The sequence below is a fragment of the Podarcis melisellensis genome (assembly GCF_964234715.1).
Source record: "Podarcis melisellensis genome assembly, chromosome: 7".
In the NCBI taxonomy this organism is placed as follows: Eukaryota; Metazoa; Chordata; class Lepidosauria; order Squamata; family Lacertidae; genus Podarcis; species Podarcis melisellensis.
Window position 1 is genome coordinate 61617727 of NC_138539.1, and position 11710 is coordinate 61629436.

The 11710-nt window shown below is 43.6% G+C and overlaps 1 protein-coding gene across 1 annotated transcript in view; it reads left to right on the forward strand.

Annotated features, from left to right (window-relative positions):
- Positions 1-11109, forward strand: part of ELOVL2 (ELOVL fatty acid elongase 2) — a 52311-nt gene extending 41202 nt beyond the window's left edge. Inside the window, exons 5-8 of the mRNA XM_081918326.1 lie at positions 1057-1228; positions 3037-3161; positions 4567-4701; positions 7901-11109. Of these exons, the coding sequence (XP_081774452.1) occupies positions 1057-1228; positions 3037-3161; positions 4567-4701; positions 7901-8026 (558 nt within the window). The 3' untranslated portion in view covers positions 8027-11109. The remainder of the gene's footprint in view (positions 1-1056; positions 1229-3036; positions 3162-4566; positions 4702-7900) is intronic.
- Positions 11110-11710: the final 601 nt, after the last annotated feature.

Consider the following 11710-nt stretch of genomic DNA (forward strand, 5'->3'; position numbering starts at 1 on the left):
ATACTGCACAAACGATTTGCCCCAACATAAGGGAGCCTCTGAATATAGCAAGCATGTTCTTTGTAAGCTGAGAACATTGTATTTACTCCCACCGTGTGTAAGAATTTCTCCACAGTCAACAGCATGCAGGGCCATATGTAAATGCCTCACACAATTTACTTGTTCTGCTCAATTCATTATCCATTATTAGAGCCTGATACCCAGTTGCAAAGCCCACCATGAATTGCATAGTTCTGCTGCTAGATCGTGATTCTGAGGAGTAATTTGGAAGCCTTTCTGAGAAAATGCAAAGGAGAGAGGGCATTAATAAACAACAGCTGCTCGGGGACTCAGCATTGCATACTAAGTAGGTTCCTTTTCTAAGACAGGAATTGTAGTTGCTCAGAATTAAATCCCACTGGAATCTACGAGGATTACTTCCAATGGCTTGTGTTTAAGACTACCTCTAGGAACGAAGTCTGAATCTGTTGCACTCTCTGGGCTTGTGCACACTGCTCTTTCCAGACATGGCCCATGCTTAAAAGCTCTGTGTCTGGGAACCCTTTTGTTTGCTCTTTAAAACCCCCTCTTTGAAGCTCAACTGGAGCGAACAGCAACCCGCAGAAAACCTGAATTGATGTTTGCTGTGATTGAGCACTAAAATGTGAGTTTTCATGGAGAAAACGCCAAGGCAAAAAGCAAAGCTAGGACACCGAGCTTTTAAGTGCAGACCTGTGCCTGTAAAGAGTAAGCCCCATGGAATACGGGGGGGGGGGGGGTTGCATCTGCATAGGACCAGGCAGTACCCAATTTTTTATTACTGTAAGCCAGATATGGGAAATCTGAGGCAGTCCAGATGTTGATGGATTACAGCTCCTCTCAGCCAATGGCCAGGGATGGTGGAAGTGGAAGTGGTAGCCCAACAACAGTTTGAGAAGGGCAGGTTCATCGCCCCTGTTTTAAGCCATAGGAAAATATCTTAAATCTGAGTTTTGCCTGACTAAAGGATTATTCAAGGATAGCAGAACATGTTCCTCCAAGAAGAGAGATATTAATTCATCTGTCTTGTTCCTGCAGGTGGCCAAGGTGTTGTGGTGGTATTACTTCTCCAAAGTCATTGAATTTGCTGACACGATGTTCTTTGTTCTGCGGAAGAAAAACAGTCAGATTACTTTCCTTCACGTTTATCATCACGCCACTATGTTTAACATCTGGTGGTGCGTCATGAACTGGATACCTTGCGGACAAAGTTAGTATTCGGAGACGCAGACTTAAAATGTAACCAGGCAACATACCTAGAGTACCTTCATATATGATAGATCTAACAGCAGATCTATGCAGTCCTGCCATTTGGGGGAAAGTGGAGGTGAATCTCATTTAGTAAACATGAACAAAATGTTGAGTAAGCTGTTAGGCTCACGCTCCGTCTGAAGTAAACACACAACAGCAACTCAGTTGCCATCTTGCTCTGTTGAAATGTTCTGCTGCATTTAGTACCGTATTTTTCGCCCTATAGCACGCACCAGCGTTTTTTTTTGGGGGGGGGAATAAAGAAAAAAAATTCTCCCCCCCCCCAGCCGCGGCTTCAGCGCGCCCCGTACTCCGGGCAGCAGGCTGCTATCCGCAGCCTAGGGAGCCCTGCGGGAACTCCTGTGGGCTCCCCAGGCTTGCTGATAGCTTCCTGAAGCCTGGAGAGCGAGAGGGGTCAGTGCGCACCGACCCCTCTCGCTCTCCACGCTTCAGCGAAAGCTGCATCCGCCCCATAGGATGCACACACATTTCCCCTTCATTTTTGGAGGGGAAAAAGTGCGTCCTATAGGGCGAAAAATACGGTATATTGTAGAATCAACCTCAGACACCTCCTGTATCCTGCAGATGATGTGATGGATTAAAGTGCACAGAACAGCTAGAATACTGCAGCACATTCCTTGAGATCACTAGTTCAAATCTCACATGCATACCATCCCGATCTTGGTTTGTGAGCATTGTGCAGAAGCCCCTGCTTCTTCCTTTCTGAGTCTCTTTTGTGCAACGAGAAATACTGAGGATGCAATAATTTTCTGTAGTCCTCCGGCAGAGCAAAGTTTGGAGGGGACTCATAGATCTACTTTCCCCTTGTAGTGAGGTGAAGTAAAGGAAATGACTCTGAGCTAATTAGCCTATTAACACAGGAACCGGTCACAGTTTTAAAAGGATAGAGCAAGGGTGAGAAACTTTTTTTTAAAAAGAAAAATATTTCATTTTTCATTTTTGAAAATAACATTTTTTTCTTTTTATATATACATATCTAATCCAAATTTTCATTAATTAACTTCCCTCTGCCCCCCTGGTTTCCATCACTCCCTTTTATTCTCCTTGCATATAATTATATTGGGGTGAGAAACATTTCAAAGGCTAGAGTAAGGTGCTATCGTCCCCATCCCCCACAGATCGAGTTTGACAGGTGTGGCAGTCTATCTGTCAATCATTTGACATCCTAATAACATCAGATGGCATGTTTTTGCCTGCAGTTTGGAATCGAACCATGCTAGCAAATGCACAGCCTGCGAAGCCCAATTAATCACCAGTGTTTGCAGAGAACTATGCACAGAACTTTGCAGGCACCACCCACTTAGTGGTGCTTGCAAATCCCCTTTTGGTGGAGCCACATCTCTATGGCCTCAGGTGTAGGGTTAGGCTCATCCTACACCTTACGCTGTAGAGATATGGCTTCACCTGACACCTCCCCAGTCCAGTGGCCCAAACCAGCTGCCTGGATTATCTGTCCTTTAAAACAGCTTTAGCCACCCCAGCAGCAGTTGTGAGCCAACTCACCACCAGAACCAACACCACTTGAACAAGGTTAGAAAGAAACCCATATAGGCTACAAGAAGGAAAGCAGCACAAACTCATGGAACCATCATTATGTAACACTCCTATGCCATGGTAATAGAGGCTCTGAGCTCAGCTGCCAAAGGAAACCCTGCCAGTTCTTTACATTGCCAGTGAACCATAGTATTGATAGTATTGAGAATTCTCAGAAGCAAAGTCTTAACAATGTGTTCGATTCAATCACAGGTTTCTTTGGACCCACCCTGAACAGTTTTATCCACGTCCTCATGTACTCCTACTATGGACTGTCTGTCATTCCATCCATGCGCAAGTATCTGTGGTGGAAGAAATACCTCACTCAGGCACAACTGGTACGCTTACAACATTTTGTCATTTGTACTGGCCATACTTCTGAAAATAAATATATAAATCCTGTGTAGCAAGGTCAAGCTAGCAATGAGCCACTTTGCAATGGAAGATGAAGTTGAGGGTGGGGAAGCTTTTAGTTCTTCAAGGCAGATTATGTTCCTTCTTCTTCCAATGTCCAGGGACACTTGCACAATGGCAAGGAGCCACAGCCCTGTCCCAGCTTCCAAACATGTATATGCACATCTGCATCATGCATTACATATTCACGCTGCATGTGGGAATCAGCGTGATGTAGTGGGTTTGTCTGCAACACACATCTTCTAAGATATGTATGCCTAATTCTACATAGACTCAGGCTTGGGGCCATCTCAGTCTAGCTGCTCCACCACGAGAACCATGAAGAGACCTTATGTCTTGGAAGAAGGGAGCAAGGAACACACAGCCAGGCGATGAGTTGCTCAAGGCCAGTATTTGGGAGAAGTGTGATGGAAGTAATTCAATTTGAAAAGCCACAAGAATCTTATAAGAACTGGGGGTTTTGTGAGTGGGGTGGGGGAATATACTATACTGGAGCAATACCAAGTGCTGGCAGGAACAGAAGTAGCCCCAGTGTAATTGTAGTTGATCCCTCTACTCATTGACACTGCCCCATGCTTTAGTGTGAGCCTTGCCTAGGTTTAAATTCGAAGGACAACCTGTGTGGCACAGATGCAAGTCTCATTCCAGATATAACTGGCAGTTGCACTTGTGCATCCAGCCCCCTATGCAGCACTGTAATAGCCAGAGCTGCTCTGTGCTGAGACGATATATGGGCATGTTCTTTGATGTGCTCTTGAGGGATAGTGTTATGCCCGTCACATTGACGCTGTTGCAATTTGGAGCACGGCTGCTCCATGCTCCTGTCTTGACTTGTAGAAAACTCATGCATGAAGTGACACTTCATCACCCGAAGAGTTTCCAAGCTGGTGCCATCACACATCACAGTTCTCCTGCACTAAGCAGGATCCTTGTGGCAAACTATTCAATATATTAAGGCCAGGTGAACAGAATATGTAAGAACCCCTAAAACATTAATGGCCTTATTTTTGTTGGTGTTGCCACAAGCGTCAACAGGTATGAGTAGTCAACACTGCCGCTATGGTGTCAAGGTGCGACCTGTAACTTTCTGAACAGAATTGATGTGGAGTCACCCTGGCTTCTCTCTCCAGCAAAACAGCCATTCCAAAGGGAAGCTGCCATTTTTTATACATTCATTAACAACCTGGGTATTAAATGTAGGTGAATGGTGGTAGAGAGGAACTTGTAGATGGACAACACAACTATCAGCCATGAGGAAGGGGTATGACTTTCACCTGGGGAAGGCCTAATCCTGAAAATGATGGGCACTGATATTTCTTTCTTCAACAGATCCAGTTTTTGCTCACCATTACACACACGCTCAGTGCAGTTGTGAAGCCATGTGGATTTCCATTTGGTTGCCTCATCTTCCAGTCTTCATACATGGCCACACTGGTCATTCTGTTTGTTAACTTCTATGTTCAGGTAAGTTGAACAGGAAAAGGATAGCTGCATATGCTTAATGAAGAGTGTCTTGAAACTTGACATTCCTAGCTTTAACGGAGTCAAGCTTGGTTTCCGCCCCATGCTGGTTTTTAAAACAAACTTTAAGGATCTTCCTCAAATTGCTCATTGAGTTGAACTTGAAGGGGGCACTGAGGTGAAGGAAGCAGAGTCATGCCGTCAGCAATTATGCAACATCCACTGCAGTGTGATATAATGTTTCTTATTGGCGTGTCCAATTCTGCAATGTTAAGAGCCTTTGTTGCAAGGCTCCTTGCCGGTATTCAGTTCCCGAGAAACGTGGGGGAAAGGAAACGTGACATCAAAATCAAACCGAACCTTCACTTATAATGAAAAGATAGATTAAGTCCACTAGTGTGTCCACCAATTCAGCAGAATCCAGCAAACTCTGTACTACAAAGCTTCAGCAAGCAGGCAGAAAATACAGGCAAAAATTATGCTTCAATGGCTACAATGGAGTCCTAATGGAAAATGATGGGCAGGCCAAGTTAGGAATGTGCATTTGTCATCCACATCAAAAGAAAATAATCTGGCCGCTTCACCCAGACCCAACTGGGCTTTGCAATGCAGGTTAATCTGCTGCATAGGTAGAAGCTGTTTCTGTGGGCAGACCTTCCTTGGTGAAGCAGGGTTGAAATATTTAATCCAGTATTAGCTTTATTATTAGATTTACATCCCACCTTCCCTCCAAGAGCTGAAGGTAACATGGTTTCGCCTTCCAATTTCCCCCCTCCAAGGAAGTGCTAGGGGATAGTGACTCTCCCCCCCCCCACTCAAAGGACACCAAGTGAGCATCATGGGCTCAGTGGGGATTTGAACCCTGGTCTCCTACATCCTGGTCCAGCACTCTAGCCTAGGCATCCCCAAACTCGACCCTCCAGATGTTTTGGGACTACAATTCCCATCATTCCTGACCACTGGTCCTGTTAGCTAGGGATGATGGGAGTTATAGTCCCAAAACATCTGGAGGACCGAGTTTGGGGATGCCTGCTCTAGCCACTACACTACAGTGGCTCTTATCCCTTCTCCGGGTGCAGAATGGGCCAGAATCAAGGGCAACATTAGTTCCAGCGACAGATTCTTAAGCGAGAGAGCACAAGCACCTTTTCCACATCACTTTTCTGTGCAATAAATTTGCTTTGCTATTAACTTGTTTCACATGCTCCACTTACTTTTTCCTTTTTCAAGGCTGTTCTTCTGCTAAGAGTTGCAGCGTTCTTCTTGTACTCAAAGCTACACTATATTATTATCTTGACTTGTTTTATTATCTAAATTATTTGAGATGGTAGCACATTCAGTGCTTCTTGTAAGAGCAGCGCTGTTCACATTTCAGCAAATCTAGCGCTTGAATACTTACCCTGCATTTTTCAAAAAAGGTGGCAAAGCACATCCCTCCCCTGCCTACAGTAATTTCACGAACATTATACAGAGGTCTCCCAATTACGTATCTATGTGCCTATTTATTTATTTTTTTAAAAAAAGAACAGCAGCATGGCTAACCCCTTTTATCCTATACATACAGGGTTGGAATTTTATGCTGTTGTGTCACAGAGAAATAGCACACCAACGACAGAATGCAACTACTGTGACATACTCTATTCAACCTCTGTAATAATAATAATAATAATAATAATAATAATAATAATAATAATATAATTAATAATAATAAATTATTTATTCATACCCTGCCCATCTGGCTGAGTTTCCTCAGCCACTCTGGGCAGCTTCCAATCGAGTGTTAAAAACAATACAGCATTAAATATTAAAAACTTCCCTAAACAGGGCTGCCTTCAAATGTCTTTTAAAGATAAAATAGCTACTTATTTCCTTCACATCTGAAGGGAGGGCATTCCACAGGGCGGGCGCCACTACTGAGAAGGCCCTCTGTCTGGTTCCCTGTAACCTCACTTCTTGCAATGAGGGAACCGTCAGAAGGCCTTCGGCGCTGGATCTCAGTGTGGGAAAGGATCAAATGAAAGGACTTTCCTGTGAAATCTTGCACAGCAATGCTTAAATGGGAAAAGAAACTGGAGCAACAGCCTGGGGTGGGGAAACACTACAAAACAGCTCTAAATTTATTGCATAGTGCAGCTCAGCAGTTCTTCCTGCAATCAGGTGTAGATAAAATCACTTCTAGATGCAATAAATCTACATCTAAGATTGTTTGTAGGTGTTCTTCTCCGTAGCAGTTGGCTGGGTGGTCAGCAGCATCTCTATAGCTTGCTGAGGGGGGTGAGGCTGCTGCAAACACACTGGCTGAGCCAATGCAATGTGGCCTTTGATGGGTTTGCACTGCACCACCACCCCTCCACCTCTTCCTCCCAGTAAGCCACAGCAGGGCTGATGATAAGGTCAGTGGCGGGCAGTCGGGCAACTGCTGCTGCCTTGCTGACCTCTAGTGGTTTTGCTGATCCATTGCTTTTTAGCCCTCTATAAAGGATGTCTATTGAGCTTGTTTAGGTAACTTATATGGAAGAGGTTTTGTTAAAAGAGAGTTGTTAAGTAGTGGCAAAAGCAAATGCATACAAAACCAGAATTTCTCCAGCATGATACCATGTATTTCAAACAAATGCATCTGCCATGAGTTTCTCTGTGTAAGTCCAGGAGCACATTTCTGTTCTTCTCAACTGTCAATCCGTTTTCTGGGCTTCCGGAAGAGATTTCTCTGTGGATAATGAATGCATTTTCTCCCTAGGTGCGACATTTTAAGTGCAAACAGAGAAAAAAACAAATCTACTCCATTCTGTTGAGTATGATATTCTACAGCCAGCACCAGTATGTTATAGCAGCTGCCATAACACCAGCTTGATGAAGGCTAGTATTCAATTGGGGTTGCATCAGTTGTTAGTCCTGTTCAGAGTAGACTCATTAATGGCTCAGGTCCATTGATTTCAACAGGTCTACTTGATGTGAACCTTATTTGGATACAGCCCCAAGTATGTTTATTTTGGGAGGAGAGATGATAGTACATTAGACAAAAGCCTTTGGAAAAAATACTGGGTAAGGAGGCACTATCAATAGTGGAAACTGTTAAAACAGAAGTCATGCTGTTGTATGCTTTTTAACTGCAGGAAAAAGAGCTTTGGCTATGGCTAAAAACATTCAAATCTACTTAGAAGAGGATGGCCCTAATTTTGATTACTTCTGTTTTTCCTTCCAGACATATCGGAAAAGACCTTCAAGAACCAATACAAAAGCGGCCTCTCTAGTAACAGAAGTGAAGAACGGGTTCCATAAAGATTACATAATGGCAGCTAATGGTGCTCTGAACAAAAAAGCACAATAAGAAATATATTTTATTATACTGTAGTGTACAAAATCCTTCCTCTTTTTTTTTTCTAAAGCCCCCCCAAAACACGAGTTGACCAGGCAGTTGTGCACAGCTTTAGTATGAGATTTGACTCTGTTTCCTTAACGTTTAGCAATTTTTACTCCCTTGTTTAACTCATGATTGATGACTTGTTTTTAACAACGTAGTTTCAAGTGTTTTGATAAATACCTCCATCGAAACGGTGAGGACATGCTGTCTCTTTCACCCAGCCAAAACAAAGCCACATTTTGTAAATTTTAATCATGGGCAGAATGCCTGACAAGAGTTGTTCCTTGGGATGATGGTTTGGTTGTGGTGGTGCTTTGAACAAAATCCTACCTATTGAAACCAGCGGCAGGTTCACAGGTATTAGTTGTGCAGACATACAGAGTATATAATCTCTGTCTTAGGAAGAAGTGTGTGTTTTAGTATGGTTGCATGGTGGCACTAAATTTGTTTCCCCCTTGGATTCCAGGGAAAAAAGTGACTTGTATACTAAAAAACTTTGTTATTATCTTCATGGGGATAAAGAGAGGTAGGAGGATTACTCCTATTCCAAGTTCTAGCAAGAGGCAGTGTAAGGTGCTCCAGAATTTCCTCCAACTTCACGTGCCAACTAAGAACACCTGAACTGCATTGTCCACCCTGAAACCATCCAAATGCTGGTGTACCTGCTGCCAGCCTTTAAAAATGTGCTGCAACAGGTATGCCAGCTGCAGATCACCTTGCAGAAAATGTGTTGGGGCATAACGTGTTATGATAAGCAGTGGTCGGTCACCTGACAGAGCCGACTGCAACCTTGCTATTGTCTCCCCCCCCCTTCATAATGCTTCCTTGGCTAACCAAGAAAGGTATGGTTTATATCCAACCCCCCCGGTTTTAAATCTGTGTGACTGCAGAATACAAGTTCACTAGATGCACCATAATATGCTTCCTATGAAGCAATAAGGTGGAAACCAGGAAGAGGGCTTGTTTACAGGTAGGCATCATCATTACTGCAACACAAAAGTGCACAGCTGATAAGAGTTTTAAGGCAACCCTATACAGGTTTGCTGAGAAATAAATCCTACCCATTTCAATAGGACTTAGTGTCCTGCGTGAGGGATTGCAGCCTCAGAGTTTTAGCATTAAAATATGACAAGTTGGATCACTTGCACCACCAGCAGCCCCTGTTCTGAAAGCTGAACCCCTACTTCATGAGCTTTGCACCTTCTTAATTTCTTGCTGTGGGTCCACAAAGCCCACATGCTTGAGCTACCTTCTCCGACATTTAAGTGCTTCTCTCTCTACTCTATTCTAGCAGCCACCATACCTGTTTTAGGTGTGGTCTGTTACCAGCGGATTAAGCCTGTTCGCCACTCGGATGCTATGGCCTACCGTTACAGTGGTAAGAAGCTAGATTCTGCCACACATAAGTGTCATCAAAGCATACAGTCCCCTTTCAAACAGTTTTATATTGTGGGACACTTAACATTTGCTGCTGATCGACATTGGTAGTGACAGAGCCTGGTTTAATGCAGCTTTTATTCCCAGTATGAACCTAAGAAATTCAGCCTACCAAGCAGCTGCTTGATTCTGTACTATGACAAAACATCAGCAGGAGGAAGCAGCACTGCAGCTAAGACAGCTCAGCCTTGCTGCCTGCAGTTGGCATAAGAAAAACACCATTCGACACATCCATTATTTCATTCCCATGTTGGCCACCCCTCTCCCAGTTGGTGCAAGCAAGACTGGCCACCTTAGACAATTTGGCACCCTAACTTTGTACGACTGATGGCTCCAAATGTAATCGGCACACATTAAAACCTGGAGGCAGAAGTGTTGGGAAAAGGAAAAAATAGTTGTGTCTGGAGTCCAGGTGCAGGACACAACAGAATCCTAAAAGCTCAGCATTGGCACAAGGACTGTGACCCGGAGCATGTTTACTTGCAAATGATTCTCACTTAAATCAGTAGGACTTACTCTGGGGAGAAAAAAGCTTTGCTAGAAGACAGGGCCCCCCCAAATATATGCACCATGCCTTTATGAAGATGAACTGTAGCCACTGATGGGCAAAACAACAAAACAGTATCACATTGGGTTAAGAAAATAAGATTCATCAAAGCACCTTAAGTATTTCATTCTTAGAAACCATCAACCTTTAGGAATTCAAGTGGAAACCAGGAAGCAATGACAATTTCCCCCTCTAGAGGGTAGTACACACAGCACTACATGAAACCAAATGACCACTTGGGTGTTGCCAGAAAGATCCTTGAAGTGACTAATTCCTTGCCTCTATTTTACTCAAATAAAATCCACTTGAATTTAGAGTTCTGGCACAGAAATTCTCACCAGCATTCCACAATGCCTGAAGCAATCCCCATCTGTGTGAGGAGCAACCTACAGATATGTAACCTGCTGAAGCCGTGATGGGTGCTTGATTCCTTCATCTCGGGGAGACATGGTTCCACTTGACTTCCAACACTTGATGACTGCTGAAAACAACTCTTGGAACAAACAGGTGTTTGAATTTTAACCTGAGACAGACACACTTTTAATTCAAACAGAGCCTGAAAACCTTTGCATCGGGATGTGAAATTCATCCAAAAATGACAAGCCATTCCGAGGAGCTCTCAGATCTCCTGGTATTTATACCTGGTATTCAGGTATGAGAGTTTACTGTGCAGCGAACATTCAGCAGGGTGGCTAACCATTGCTGGTGTTGCTGAAGCCCCAACTCCCATCCAACTTGGCCAGGCTGGCAGGCACTGGAGGCTGTTGGTAGTGTTAGCAACTGCACACCTCACCCCTGGGTTTAAAGGGTTTTTGTTCCATTTTTTAAGGATGTGCTGGGGGGGGGCAGGGAAGGGGAGGAACATTGCCTTACTCAATCTTTCAAAGGGCTGAAAAATACACTGTAGATTTAAAACCACTTGATAAAATCGTAATCAGGTACATGTCTGAATACGCAAAAACTAGTAACATGCTGCTATTCTGAACAACCATCAGGATAACAACTTCTGAAATTATTTTCCTGTATCAGTGTTTGCCGTTGAAAATAAAACACGTTTTACAGTCAATGCGTTTTGCGGTCTTCTGTTCTTGCTATGTGACAGTGCAATAGCTTGGAATATGAAAATACCCAAGATTTGGCATAACGGGGGTGGGGTAAGGGTGTTAATTGTTTTTTTCAGCGCTAAGTTGGGGGGGTGGGGAGGAGCCACATTCTATCACCCATTACATGCCCTATTATATTCCCATTATATCCTGCCTCGCCCCATATAAACTGACCCAAATTTTTGTGCTCCTCATCTGAGGCCCCAAGAGGTCTGGAGTGTGGCAATACGAGAATGGGCCTTTTCTGCAGTGGCTCCCTGTTTGTGGAGGAGGTTCGTCTGGTACCTTCATTAAATATCTTTAGGTGCCAGGCAAAAACATTCCTCTTCAACCAGGCCTTTGGTTGATTAATATTCTACAGCCTTTTAAATGTGTTTGTGGGAGCGGGGGTTATTATTTTGATTATTTCTGTTTTAACTATTTGTGCTTTTACCTTGTATTTTTATCTTGTGAACCGTCCTGAGATCTTGCAATGAAGGGCTGTATATAAATCTAAGTAAAATAAAATAAGTAATTTGGAAACTGCACTCTGTCAGGTAGAAGTGCAAGACAACTCATACCCAT